The following is a 15,016-nucleotide window of genomic DNA, read 5'->3' on the forward strand; positions in this document are numbered from 1 at the left end:
TTTTTAATACTAGTATAAAGCAGAATTTTAAAACTGTCATTTTGTATATCTAAACGTATAAGAAATATGAAGATCTATGGGGTTCCTTTAAGCTGAAACATGACTGACAAGTTGGAAATACTAATTTAATTTTGGTGGTTGCCCTTTGTCATACCTAATGAACTGTCACTGTGTTATGAATGCATCTGGTACGATGGACACAGTCTGTTGAAACAATTGCAAGTTAAATTATGGGTCAGAGTTGAGACATGCTTGTGAGTGAGAAGTCTGTCAGCATCCCTGGCTGGAGGTGAACCATGCTGGAGTGGACAGATCCCTAGAGGTAATATTTTATTCTGTAGAAGAACTACATTTCCAAGGGTTTTCTGGTTTTAGTGAGTTACTACTATATGCCTCAGGTTTGGTACAATCACGCTGATATATTTTTAGATTCCTCTTGAAAACTTTTTCTCTTAAAACCAAAATGGAGTCAACAGGATCTGTGGTTTCTGTTTCATGCTTTCTTCTGCAGGGTGCAATGACTCCAGGAATTCCAATTTTTAGCCCGATGATGCCATATGGCACAGGACTGACACCACAGCCTGTCCAGAGCACCAATAGTCTGTCCATCCTAGAGGAACAGCAGCGGCAGCAGCAGCAGCAACAAGCAGCACAGCAGTCTACATCACAGCAAGCGACACAGGGAACGTCTGGTCAAACTCCCCAGCTCTTTCACTCACAGACTCTTACCACAGCCCCTTTACCGGGAACCACACCTCTGTACCCCTCTCCAATGACTCCGATGACTCCAATAACTCCTGCAACACCGGCATCCGAGAGCTCTGGGATAGTGCCACAGCTACAGTGAGTGTCCCCTGTGTTAGTGCAGCATGCACTTTCTCAGATGGAGCTTAATTTAAAGACCTAGGATGAAAGCCACATCAGGATCTGAGCAGTGCATTTTGGTGGGAAGGGAGGTCCTGAGGATTTATGGGTCTCCTCTAGCAATATGAGTAATTTTTGCTTTTATTTTTAGCTTGGTTTCGTTACTAAACCACTTAGTAATATAAACAGTTTCTTAGCGATTTGTCAGCCATACGTATTTCAAGCATACCAGTGGAGGATGTTACATATGTCTTCATTTAGCACAACTGTAACCTTTAAATCTATGTACTTTGGGAGTTCATCGTGCTTTAGCTATAAAGTAATCTGGGTTGATAATCTGTACTTCTAAGTATATATACCTAGAAACATGCTCTCCTTTGTAATTTACTGGATATTTGTGACCTGTTCACAAAAAAGCAAATAAATCCACTTTACTGTGCATAGAACTTTGTTAGTGAGACACTAAAGAAGAATACAGGGACTTTCACAGCTGGACGGTGATTAGAAGGGCAGAGGGGAAGAAACGAGTTGCTAGTCTAGGAGCTAGAGCTGAGTTGTACTTAATATTCCATGTTCCATTTTCTAGTTCCTGGCTACAGCTGAGTTTAAGGGAAGAAAACCTAGAACTAATTGAAGGTTTAGGTATGAAAGTATCTTCACTGAACTTGAGTTTTAAAGAGACTTTTACAGCAATTTACAGACAGCCTGAAGAGAAATGGTTGATAATGTGACTTTAGCACTGAAAGAGCAATCCCCTGAATTTCTTTTTTTCCACTGAGGATCTTTGAGATTTCAGGGGCTTCTCGGAAAACAAGTTTCCAAGGAAATTTTGCACCTAGGAACTTCTCTTAAATTTTCTAGAGACCAGCTATCCTTTCGCCTGGCAATGGGTTTACCTCCCAGATCATTCCCACTTAGTCCTGTGCCTCTTCTTCCTCCTTGAAGGCCATACCAAGGAAAATTTCAGATGGTACTATTTCTGCTTCATTTTCTCCTGTTTCCAGCAGCTTCTCTGATTGTGGTGGGGGCTCTCAGCATCAAGAATTTTTCCTGCCAGACTGAAATAGAGATTCTTCTCATGAGACGCTTTTCATAATAGCTGGCAGATAAGGAGGAATCACAATCATGCCTTAGGAGCTACTGTCCCACAAAAGGAGGTTCCTGAGCCAAATCACTGTTCAGTGCTCCTGTCGGTAGGAAAGATGTCACTCAAACTCACTTGGAGAAACAAATGAAAAAAAAAAAAGTAAAGCTTGGTTAAAAATGAGGAAGACACAGGAGTTATTTATTGTCTTTTTAATGTATTTCTCTGAACTGTCTTCAGGAATATCGTGTCCACGGTGAATCTTGGTTGCAAACTTGACCTGAAAACTATTGCGCTCCGTGCCCGAAATGCTGAATATAATCCCAAGGTAAGAGAAATGTGTTAGAGTTCATCTTATAACAGATATGTCAAAGGCACAAGGTTGTGGGTGTATTTGCTGTGATAGATTGGAAAACCTTCCTGCTATAGATGCTGTTTTGTACTTATTAAAGATTTCTTTTTTAACTAAACTCAGAACATTCTGTCAAATTAATAAAAAGCATTTTTATGCTGATTTAGCCATGTTTTGCGTGAGGTTGTAATTTGGTAGATTTAGAAAGAATATGGCACATTTAGGAGGAACCTAACCAACAGTGTCATACACTGGCCAAACTGTTTATTGTAGAGCTGGTCTCTGCTACTATTCATATGGGCATGTTTGCTCACAGGGCTCAGAAAGTTCCTTTTTCATATTACTGTGAAATCTGTGATGATTAAGACTTGTTTCCTGTCTCCCAGCAAGGTGAAAGGAAGGAAGAATTCAACTCCTGGGCTCCTGCCAGAGTGACAGTTGTTCTGTATACGTTGTAGCTTCCTTCACCTGGCTGGTCCCCTGGAATTCTTGGGGTCACAGCGCAGTCACTTAGTTTTTACCATCCTGCCTCCCCTCTGAGCTCTGTTCCTTGCTCCTGATGGTTAGGTTTGGTGGAACAGCAAAATTAAATTGATTTTTTTGCATGCTGACTTCTAAGTTGCCTGATGCTTTTAAATAGCAGTCTGTTAAACTCTGGTGTTCTTATAGCTCAGAGAAACTTCGAACAACAGAATAGGACCTGGAGCGTTGAATCAAATTCATGTCACTTCATTTCTCTTTCGGGTGGCTCTCTTGGAAATGTTACCTTTGCAACCACAGTAGTTGGACAGCCTTCATAATAAAAGTTTAGATGTTGTGTAGTTGAATTGACTTGCCTTGGGAAGGCTTCAGTTCTCCTGGGGAGCGTTCTGGGGGTTTTTTTAGTATTTGGTATTTTGCTGTGGTTTACCTGAACTCTGCTCTCAAAGATTAAAGCACGCATATGTGATAAATAACTCTGTTACTGTAAGTTTTTATCAGTGATGCTGTTACATAACTAACTGCATGTAAGATATTAGTGCAGCAAAAATTTGAGCATGCCGTGGTAATTTTTAAGGTGGGGGTAGGTGGCTGTGTAAAACTTGCAGCTAGAATAATCAATACGAAATGCTGTTTCCACAGCAGAGAGAAAGAAGGGTTATGTAACACACTCCTGACTTTTAGTCAGTACATTCATCTATCAAAGGAAGAAGTTGCTTGGCTGTATTATTCAAGCCATATTTTGACAAAAGTGCTGTTAGGTAATCCATGCTACCACCTTGGTTATGTCAGCAGAATACTTTACAGGACTGTGTGGTGAGCTGATCCAAGTTAAACATAACAGGTAAACAGGGGTTTGTGTGTGTATATGCCCACATCAGTTTCCAGTATCTCTTGTTTCAAAGAGTTTAAGAATATTTGGATATGAGGCAGAGATGTTACAGTACTTAGAATATAAAAGCTGGCACTGTCCAGGCTGCTGTGTTCTGCTGTGGTAGTGGAGGTGACTTCTGTTTACACAGAACATTGATCTCCAGCTGTTCTGTTTGTTGGTATTCTAATGCTGTACAATTTTTTAAGACATGGAAACAAGACAGATTCTAAAATATTTGCAGGTAGTCTTCCATCCTGCCTATAACAGATAAAATTTCAAGATGTGTTGAGGCAGTTATTTTTAATTTATTTTTAAGATTTTTCTCTACTGCTCAGCTGCAAATGTTAGCATTACTTAAATGTTGTATATACAGTAATGAGAGATGAGCTTAGTAAATTAGGAATGCAATGGTAAATATGCTTCCTGTGTGACTTTACCTTTCAGTGTGTGTGTTTGAATATACTTACGATTTAAGCATTTCAAGGAAATTTTGAGTGATCTATATTTGAACTTTGTATTTCTTTGCAATACAGTGTAACTTGATACTTAGATTATGCAAGTTTGGTTTTAATGTAATGATTACAGCAATATATCACTAACAGTCTCAATGCTCACATTTCAGCGTTTTGCTGCTGTTATTATGAGAATAAGAGAACCACGTACTACTGCACTTATATTCAGCTCTGGAAAAATGGTGTGCACAGGAGCAAAAAGGTATGTTTAGCAAACTAATTCAGGCAGTCGTCTTTTGTACCATCATGCTTTAGAAATACTATTATTTGTATATGGTATTTGTATATATACAACAAAGTTGTACAACTAAGCTTGCTTCCCAGTTATTTCAAATAGACTAATATACGTTTCTACAGAAAATGTCCTCATGACTGAAAGTACTTCCCTATGAAAGGGGAAATGGTAGTTTTGTTTCTGAAGCTTTCATACAGTCAGGATAAACTTGTTTGTGGAGGCTGTTATATTCACTTTTTGGCTTTGCAATTATCTTTTTTTCTAATAATTTAAAAATTTCAGTGACTTTGCACTGGAACTACTTAAATGGTAGGGGCGGTGACAGAGGAAGAGTGATTTTATATTTGAGTAGTTTCATTCATCACAGGCCAGGAGCTCCACATCTCTGGTCCCTGTAGTCTGATCTGTTCTTAACATGTTCATTGAAGCATGAGAATTGAAAACTAAACATAACCTTAACTCCAGTAGGCAGGAGAGAAACTCTGCTCTGAAGAAGTCTGTTAGGAATCCAGAAGGAACAAGCTAATGAGCAGAGATGAATGAGTAGAGCTGTACAGGAAACACTTTCTCTGCCTGGTGATGCTTGAAGTTCAAGTTGTCTTATGCTGCATTAAGAACAACCAGATCCTCAACTGTTTACAAAACTGAAGCAAACAGAGTTCTGCAGCAGTGCATAAGGCTGTGCAGTTGTGTTAAAGCCAGGTTTGAATGCCTGGGTTGAATCGAGCAGAAGATTTGGGCAGTTTACAGATATTTTATAGAAGGATGCACTTTCTAGCAGTAGTAGTTCAGAGTTGTTCTGTACTGAAAACTTAAGTAACAGTTTTCATGTCTTATTAGAGGGTCTCGAGTTGATATTTTTAAGAGTGTGAAATATGTGGATTTATAATTTACTGTTTTCTGCCTCGTGAACAGTGAGTACACCATTAATGGTGTTAAAGATCCTAGTACCAAAATTAGCATGCAAACCAGTGCTTAGTTGTCAATTTTGAATGTAAGAATTTTGCATGTGACCTTCCCCTCTCCCACAACACACTTTTTTTTTTCCTAGTTACATATTTGTGGTTTAATGCTATTTGCTTGAAGTAATATTTAACTTAGGAAATAATATGGGTATCCTTTTCTCACTTCAGTGAGGAGCAATCCAGATTGGCAGCAAGGAAGTATGCAAGAGTTGTTCAGAAACTGGGTTTTCCTGCAAAATTTTTGGATTTTAAAATTCAGAACATGGTGGGCAGCTGTGATGTGAAATTTCCCATCAGATTAGAAGGATTGGTACTCACACACCAGCAGTTCAGCAGGTAAAAAAAAAAAAAAAAGGCTTGCTTATATTTCATTCTTGCTAGCTTAGAGAGTGCTGTCTCATGAGATTATTCCCTTGCATCAGAAGGAAACCTGCATCTTTGTTCCCATTGCTGCTCTGCCTCAGGTTTAACAGTAGGAACCCATCAGAATGATCTTCCCTGCTACTTTCTCAAGTTTCAGTGAAATCTGCATCTGCTCTGCCCCTTCTTGCAGTCCTGCTGGTGAAAAACTAGAACATGTGTCTGCAAGCACATATATAAACACTCACTCCCCTCTCTTACAGCTACGAGCCTGAATTGTTTCCTGGCTTAATCTACAGAATGATCAAGCCACGCATTGTTCTGCTTATTTTTGTTTCTGGAAAAGTGGTTTTAACTGGTAAGTGAAAACAGTATCTCACTCCCATAGGTTGGATTTAGGCTGCATTACAGAGAACATGCAATGAGACCAGAGGTATGAAAGCTGCTACATACTTTCTTTAGAGGTGACAGTACTGACAAAGAACAGGTAGTACAATATTCTGTGATGTGAGGTTTGCTTTGTGCATTCTCATTTGGCTAAATCTACATAAGCAATGATCATGAATCCTAGTTAAGTACACAGGTGCCCAAAAAGCTCTAAGAATGCAGGTAACGTTTCTGGCAAAATCTGAGTGAGTCTGTGTGTGCTGGGTGTGTCTAACTGAGCTAACTGTTCTTTGACAGCTTGCCTGGAGGCTGCTGCCTTTCTCCTTTGATACAGCAGCCAAAGAAGGGGAGATACCCGTCATGGACCTCCTCAGCCTCAGGCACCCTTCCTTTTGCCCTTTGTGCTGAGTCTTGCTGTGGAGAAAAAAACCCAGGAGTCTTGCAGACAAGAGGAGGAGCAGGAGCATGTCCCTGCAGCATGGCAAGTGGCAGGCCTCTGCTGCCAGAGCTTGCTCCCCATGAGGGTCACACTCAAAAAAAAGCTCCACCAGTTAGGCCTTTCTGCAGACACATCCTATGGGGCTGCAGTTTGGAGTTGGGTCTCCTGTGGAAATTATGTCTAGGAAAATGCCATTTGCAAGTATAGTGTAAGCATGAAGATGCTAAGGAAAGTTTTACCAGTTATCAGAATAAACAGTGAGAAGACTGGTAATGTGTTCTCTGTATGAAATGTGTATTGGAGGAAAAAAAGGGGATTTATGGATACATAAAAACAGGGGTTTATGGATATGCATAGGTTTTTATGTAGAGTTGCATTCTAATAAACATTCTAAAAGCTAAAATTAAGTATGTGGTGAAAGGTACAAACTAACTTTATTCTCTCTTTTTCTAGGTGCTAAAGTACGAGCAGAAATCTATGAAGCATTTGAAAACATCTACCCCATTTTAAAGGGATTCAGGAAGACAACGTAACAGTTTCTATATCTTTTGGAGAAATCAGGGGTATATTTTAAAAGGTATTGCGTATGGCACAGCAGTAACAAGAGATGGACTTCCAGTGAAGCTGCAACACCAGGACTTGGACTATTTCCCAGTTAGTGCCTACTTCCCTGATGCTCGAGGGGAGCTGTATTCTTGATTATGTCTACTGAGTTACTGTGAGTTGCTTTACTGGGCTGTTCCTGGAGCAGTCCCTCCCAAGTTTTATTTATATTCTAGCTTTTGAATAGTTTTAATGCCAGTTCTATTAATAGAAAATCCGTAAGTTGGTTTAAAAAACAAATGTAACTGTGTCACTCAGTGTATAAACCACTTAAATTGCCATGTATATATGTTTTAACTTCCTTCCATATGACCATAGTTTTTATAATTTTCAGAACTTAAGCTTTTAAATTTTTTCAATTTTAAATTTCTTTGGTGCCAGACACATTCCCTCTTTCCAGTATTAAGCAAGACAGAATAAATTTATTAATGAAAATGGCTCGCTGTACATATATATAATATATACCTTCCTTCTCTTTCCTCTTTCAGCTCCACATGTACAATAAACCCTCTTTGTACTATTATGGGAATTGTCTTAATGAATTTTAAAATTACCCAGCTGGTAGAGTGAAATACATTGAAAATTATTTTTTTTTATTTAATCTCGATTTTTCAATAGCACATGCACTACTGTGACTTGTCATTTTGAGAGAAATTTTAACAATGCTCTGACTTGCTTACCAGCAGTCACATCCTTGGCAACATCTAGCTTGACTATTATGTTAAAGCGAAAAAGGTGACTGGTTAAAGAAGTTTGTGTTGAAGTGTGTGTTGCTTTATGTCCAACAGATGGGATTTATGCAAGTCTTAAATAGCTACACTGGGCTGAATTGGAACAAAAGATCCCTGCTTAGCTTCTAGAATTTCTTCAAATTACTACTTTTGTATTTTACCAACTATGACAGTCTCACTATATTAGTGTTCCTGTAAAGTGTCAAGGTCCTTCCGACTGGAGTCAGTATGTACATAATCTTCCCTCTGAACTGTGCTTGAAGCTTAATGGGCTGAGAACTAAAAATAAACTTTTTTTCTCCAGTAAATTTCCAGTAATAGTAACCTCCTTTCTATGACTTGCACATTCTTTCAAACAGCTTTTATCTAAAACTAACCCAACTGTAACCATGGTCTCATTATTTGTCATTGCAGACAAAATGAAGTTTAGTTTTGGCTGGCATTGCTACTGCCCCCTTTGCAAATGCTGAGTGACCGTTCCTTATTGACTCTACTCCCTCCACAGTGGCCTATGCTGGTGTTCCTCCAGGCCTTTTAATAATTGGTTTCATAGATCTTAGCAGAAAGCTGCTGTTAAACAACGCAGCTTTGCCAGGATCTGTTCAAGAAACCCAAACACAGTGCCTTCAGGGCCGTGCCACTCTGTGCTGTGAGCTAGTGAGCGTTCCCAAGTGCTCTTGAACACAACCGTATGACTGTGCTTTTGCAGGAGCCTGAACTATTACCAACTTAGCTGCAAAACTCTTAAGTTGGCAGGAGAACTTGGAGCCTTAAGTAACTGTGGAATGATTTTCAATAAAAATCAGTCAAGCTGTACTATAGTGACTTTAAGAGACTGTTTGCTGTTCCAGAACATGTACCAAGGCTTAAAATGACCCTTTTAGAAATTAAGTTCTGATGAAACAGTTTCTACATAAAGCATTTCCTGCCTGCTTATTCATTCCCAACCTAAATTAATACAAAAGAACTGCAACAGTGGGCCTAGGGCTTTCATAAAATCACCTTCACAATCACCAGTAAGTAGACATGAATAGTTTGAGGGAGTAAGGCACTGAGTAAGTTCTATACTGAGACACAAATACACACACAAAAGTGCCTTTCTTTTCTGCAAACATAGCTACAGCCACAGGAGTAGTTAAGCAACTACCACAACAAATTTTAGCATTATGGTTTCCCTTTTCTCTTGCCTCAGCTATATGGCACTGAAACAGCAGAAGAATCCCTGCAGAGGGCACTTACATTTAAACTTCACCAAAGATGGCAGACTTAAGGTACAATTCAGCTAAGTAACAATACAAATGTGTGCTGGTATGGCTGGATTTGTTTAAACTGCTTCTAGACCAAACAGTCCCATGCAGAAATAGTTTAATTCAGTTAAAACATTTTTTGTGCATTCTATCTTGAATGAGTGTAACAGCTGCCAAGTGAGAAGCAGATTTAAATTCCACAGTGAAAGGCTCCGCCGCTTTGTCTTAGGTATGACATCTGTACACCTCCTGAGCATAAGCACTCAAGTGACCTTACAACAGTCTGCTTTTCTCTGTGAATGATTGTTAATTTTTGAGTAGCACAAAGAAAATCATGACAGGTAATAAGCTAAGTTCTTGAAGTTCAGTCACCAACAAAAGATACTTTGACCAATCAAAAAATATTTCATCTTTATTTAAACATTCAGAATTGAGATTTGAAGTGAAATTCACTGAACAAATGCATCTGGCTTCATTACCAGCTTGAAGTAAAAGCTCCTGTGGAGCACAAGAGAGGCTGTCAAGGTCTACTTTTAGTAGCAGTGACTTCAGTTCAATTATGTTTGCAAAGTGCAGAGATGCACTAAACAAGGCAAGTATTCTATTTAGACAACTCAGTAACTTGATGGAAGTTAAACAGATCCTGCAGAGAAGTCTTGTTTCCATATGAACTCTTCCAGGTATTCATTTCCCTCACCGCAGTTGTCAGCACAAGTGTACACTACCAGTGTCCCCCAGTCAATGCTCTCTCCAAGGCTGTCAACCTGAAGGTGGTTCAGAAGCTGTGGCATAATCTTCAAGGAAAAACAAGGGTTTAGAGTCAGGTCACAGCTCTCTACCCTCTCCCTGATGAAGGGTCCTGCCCTCATTTATGTTCTCTTGCATCGAAAGCCCAAATCAAAGCTAAGTAACACGCCAGCTCAAATAAAACAAATCTGGGATTCCCAAAGCAGTGTAGTAGACAGCCCCACTTATTTTACCTACATAAGTTTTATTTGACTAAGTGTTGCCTGACTTGTAAGCCTACTTCAATTTGAAATGACCTTCAAAACTGTTTTGCTTTTGCATGACATTAAGTGTATTAAGCATACATAGATGCTTCTAGCATTCAAAATTCCACAGCTGAATACTACCAGTCAGATGTATTTCCACTTCACATCATGGAGGCTTTTAAAAAAAATATACAGTACCAGACTCCTATTACTTAAAGAGATGATTCCATATCCACAAATGCACCATTTTATGCATAGTGCAAATTATCAGATGGGAACCTACCTTCTATATGTGAAAGTCTTATGGGAAAAAGCATTTATAACAGTAAGGGCTCTGTACAATTTAGCATAGTTAATCTGAGCAACTTCTTGCTCTAATTACAAGCCAACACCTATACAATTAGATTCTGTTAAGTCTGATCTACATTACCTTGTATTATTTTTAAATGCATTTACATACCTGGAATTCAAAAACCCTTCTGGCACCACATAAACAATTTGGGATATCTTTTTCTTCAGGAATATTTTCACCCGATACCCAGATTGGGCCTTCTCCTCCTCTGCAGTATCTAATAATCTGAAATACAGCAGAAGTTTAAGTTCTCAAGACTTTCTTTTCATCTTGGTATGACAAAAGTGTAAGATAGTGCAGAAAAAGGTCAGTTCCTTTAAGTAATACCCACGGCAAAGTCTATCAGTTGCAAATACAGTATCTAAGACAGGTTCTTTATATAAATTTTGTTAACTATTTGAATCATGCAGGTATTCATAAAACTTTTTTTTAATGATCCAGGGATAAACTGCAATGATTTGTAGTTCTCTAATTAAAGGACCCAGAAATGCTATGTCATGTATTTTGTAGTCTTGAGATAGAGGAAGAGCAGACTGCTAATTAGCACAGGGAAGCATACAGAAAATCAGGAATGCTCTTTCTATTGCAGTTCTGCATCTAAATGGAAGGGGCCTGTCCTACCATCCAAGAAGGAAGTGTTTTCAGACATTCATATCCTTCGTTATGCTGTTACTATCTAAATATTTATATAGCAAATCAGGCATTATCAACAAGAGCACTCTAAGGCAGGTCAGTCAGTATGGGGGTGGTCAGAGAGGGAAGTGATGCATCTACCCCAAGGAGAGAAGGGAACAGACTCAAAGTCTCTACTTTCTGGGAGTTCAGCTTAACCCCTCAGCTACCAGGCAAAACATGGAAAGCATTACTTCTTCCTCCACTGCTTGCATGGATTTAAGGCCTGCATTTCCTCTGAATGGAACCAGGAACCATGTTTTTGTTTGATGTGGCTTTTTTCAGCCTCTTGTGTTAGCAATAAATAGCATGGGAGGAAATTTCTCTTTTAAATAGTTGAAATTTTAAAGCCATCACTAATTTCTTCAACCTTAAAAAAAGGCAAATCAACCCCCCTGTGCAACTGCTGACAGTGACAGAGCTCCTCTCTGCAGTTAGGGTTCTGCTCAGAAGGAAAGCTGACAGGGCCAAGGCCTGGGGAAGAGTGCAATGGTTCATCACCTCCCTTGGTCAGAACTACTTCACAGGATGGCAGGTCCTCCCCTCACTATGTCGGCTTCAGCACCCCTGTGCCTTCTCATCCTGACTTCATTTCTGCTTGAGATAGATGAGCAGGTGCTAACTTCTTACTTCAGCATAAATCAAGTTCTGCACATAAGAAACACTGGAGTATGCTGGTTAATGTGTGTGGAAGATGAGGAGGCATCCCCGTTGCCATTTCTAATCATATGTACAAAAAGCAGTGAAACATTTTGCAGGCACAGCAGGATGCTGTGCCAGAACCTGCAAGTTCTAAGGCTGCCCCATCTTCTGACCTGCTCTGGTTCAGCAGCTACTCGTTCTTTAAACATTTGGAAGATCCTGTCATCTTCAGTCTCATGTTTTGCCATTGCTTCCAATGTCTCTTCATCTAAGGATTGAAATGCTTCACCTAAACAAGACAAAAAAAAAAAAAAGCAAACATTTGTGGGAATATCATGAAGACTGGTGAGGAGGATTGTAAACACACTCAAGTGACTTGCAGCTGCAGTGCTGAAAAACACCTATAATACACTGATTGTTGCTTAGCCCTGTGTGCTTGATGGCAAGAATGTCTGCACTTAGATAAAACAGGCCTGTGAGAGACTCAGAGGCACCTTATCCAATATCCTTGAGATTCCTGCCCTGCTGTGGGAAAGATCAAAGCACAGTGGAAAAACACACCTTCAAAAATCATAGATCTATACAGGAAAAAGCAGCAGGCCAGGGTTCTTCTTTTTCTTTTTCACTTCTTGTATCAAGGACTGAGCTCTGCAGTGTCTGCATCCCCACTTGTGTGCCTCTGCTCAGGTGTTGCTGCAGAGATCCCTTGAGTCACAAAGTAATGGAAATAAATTTACGTTTTGCATTTCATCTGTCGTTTGTGGTTGTTTCTGTGTCCTGCCTGTGCCGGCTCACATACAGGCTAATGCAAGACAGCCAAAACTTAAAACAAATATTGCACCTCTAAGTGCATTTCGCTCTCAAGTATCATTCCTGGCGTAAATCACTCTGAGCCTTTTTTTTTTTTTCGTTTTGTGACATATTAAGATTCAGTCACACATGGATCCATTTACTAGCCTTAGCTGCATTTTAAAAATAGATGTTGATACTGGAATGCTGGAAAGGGAAAGGAGTTCATCTACCAATGTTTATGGCTCCCAGTGGGTATCACCGAGACTGCTGAACCTTCAGAACGTGACATCTGGAAAAGGCCACCCATGCCATGTGTGTGCCAGACTTCAGCTTCTAGGTCTGACAAGTGTTACACTCCAACGTTCACATCAACAAGAGGCATTGAGCAGTCTCAAGACAGCTTCAGACCACAGTAAGGGACAGCTGGGAACCTAACGGTCCTCTCCTGCAACACCACAGTCTCTCCACCCTGGGCATGTGCAGAGCTGGTGTGGTGAGCTGCAAACCCCTCATGAACTGGGGGGGAGCAGGGGGGAAGGGGCCTGCACTTCAACTGCTTAATTCAAGATCAATTAGAACAGCCTCAAAAGAGCTTTCTTCTAGCACAGACAAGGAGATTCTTTAAAGTATTTTCCATAAATTAAGACAAATTGAACCAAGTCAAGCCAAGACCATTTAACTCAATCCCCTGATTCCAACAGTGTCCAGCAGCAGGTGCTCTGGGCTCTGTTTTTCAAACTCCAGCTGTTTCTTACCCTCAGGAAGTACCCAGGGACACTGTAACTCGCAACTACCTGCAGCTTCACTGCAGCAACAGCAGCTTCAACAGCTCCTGGGGCTGGGGTTAAGTCGTCTCTCCCCTAGAAGCAACTTATATTATGGGATAGCTACAAAAAACTTGTATCACAAATAACTGTGGATTTAGCCTTTTACCACCAGTAGTTTACAATGAACACTTCAAATCACAGTGTTTTATATTTTAAAGATGTGAGACAGGCTTCATTAGGAAGAATTACAGACAGCATCTTATTTCTTACCTGCACTGCCTGTAGCTCTGAGTTTCTCTTGTTCTTTTGGGTCCTTTGATGTATCTGCAGCTCCTTGTTCATCATCAGGATCTACACTGCTGTCAGCAGGAAATTCTGGTTCCTCAGGTTCTATCAAAATTTCATATTCTGGGAAAAGGAATTCATTATGCTCTGGAATCGAATCCGCTGAATCAGCTAAAAAACAGAAGAGATAACCTCACAATACCATCTCATATTTCACATCCTTCTCCCCAAAAGCTACTTAGCAAAAATACAGCACAAACACTGCATGAACAAGAACAATTTACATCACAGCTAGACCTGATTTAAATAGAAGAAAGATTTTTATATTAAGGAGGGTAGAAAACCACAACAGGTGACATGTTGCTTTGAATCTCTGTAAATCCAAGAGACATGGAAGACAGTGTTAGCAGTTGCATTTTAAAAACCAAAACCTGCAGTCTGACAGCTCTGTGCACATCTCTAACTAGCATATGCAGAAAAGTCAAGCATGCATCAGGTGCCCTAAGGCCATACCATTTTTCTTACTTTTCTGCTGCATACTGAGTAAACAGAGTTTCCACAAATGCATCGAGTAGACCTTCCATAACAACGGTATTACCAACATGCTAGTACATGTTGCAGGTTTCTGCTGTTTCAATCAAATGTTTCATATGCCTGACCCATAACTTGATTTGCACAAATCAACTTCTTGTGTTCTGCTTATTTCCACTTCCTACAAAGCTTTTGGGACTAGTATCCTACAATGTATGACGGGAGATACATTGCACACACCAAGTTTCACTGCCCCATTATTAATGTGATACTTCTGAAGATGAAAAAAATACTTTAAATGCTCTGTCCCTTTAACAACCAGCAAACAAACGAGCATATGAATGAGACAAGACAGCAGGAGAGGGGATGGTTTAAGAAAAGGGTCTCTAAAATGGCACACTCATGGGAACTACTCTTTTCATCTACTGACCCTCACAATATCCTGTGAGGGCATCACCTCTGTATGTTCCTTTAAAAGTATGAATAAGCCATCTTAAAAGTAGCCTGCAAAGGGAAAAAATTGGTCTACATCTTTTCAGCTTTTTATGACATAAGGCAGACAGAAAGAGGTCTTTGAAAGAAACCAGAGGTTACGCCTTAAATTTATTAAGGCTCCCAGAAACAACAAACAAAGGTCCCACGTGCTTATGTCAGATTAAGTAAACATCTAAGAGAAAGAAAAGCACACGAAGGAATTACTGATGGTTTCCCTACAAATCACAAAGCAACGCAAAAGACACGGCCTCCCTTTGCTCTCGTCTCTGCAGGCCCCTTCCGCGCCGGCAGGACCGCCGGTTCTGCAGCAGCAGCGTTTCCCGGCGAGCCCCCCGCCACCCAGCGGGGAAGAGGC

The 15,016-nt window shown here is 40.0% G+C and overlaps 2 protein-coding genes across 2 annotated transcripts; one reads left to right on the forward strand and one right to left on the reverse strand.

Annotated features, from left to right (window-relative positions):
* The first annotated feature begins 29 nt into the window (after positions 1 to 29).
* On the forward strand, positions 30 to 7,669 carry TBP (TATA-box binding protein). Its single transcript, XM_026844314.1, has 6 exons — positions 30 to 843; positions 2,189 to 2,276; positions 4,277 to 4,368; positions 5,535 to 5,702; positions 5,990 to 6,084; positions 7,006 to 7,669. The coding sequence occupies exons 1-6, from the start codon at positions 464 to 466 to the stop codon at positions 7,083 to 7,085; spliced, it is 903 nt and encodes a 300-aa protein (XP_026700115.1). The 5' UTR covers positions 30 to 463; the 3' UTR covers positions 7,086 to 7,669.
* A 1,171-nt stretch (positions 7,670 to 8,840) lies between these two features.
* Positions 8,841 to 13,828, reverse strand: PDCD2 (programmed cell death 2; the record flags this gene model as incomplete). Its single annotated transcript, XM_026844315.1, has 4 exons — positions 8,841 to 9,927; positions 10,586 to 10,702; positions 11,965 to 12,080; positions 13,621 to 13,828. Coding segments are annotated over 4 exons (603 nt in total), but the record flags the coding sequence as incomplete, so codon positions are not given.
* Between the last annotated feature and the right edge of the window lie 1,188 nt (positions 13,829 to 15,016).

The sequence above is a fragment of the Athene cunicularia genome (genome assembly GCF_003259725.1).
Source record: "Athene cunicularia isolate RWA chromosome 3 unlocalized genomic scaffold, athCun1 chr3_part1, whole genome shotgun sequence".
NCBI lineage: Eukaryota > Metazoa > Chordata > Aves > Strigiformes > Strigidae > Athene > Athene cunicularia.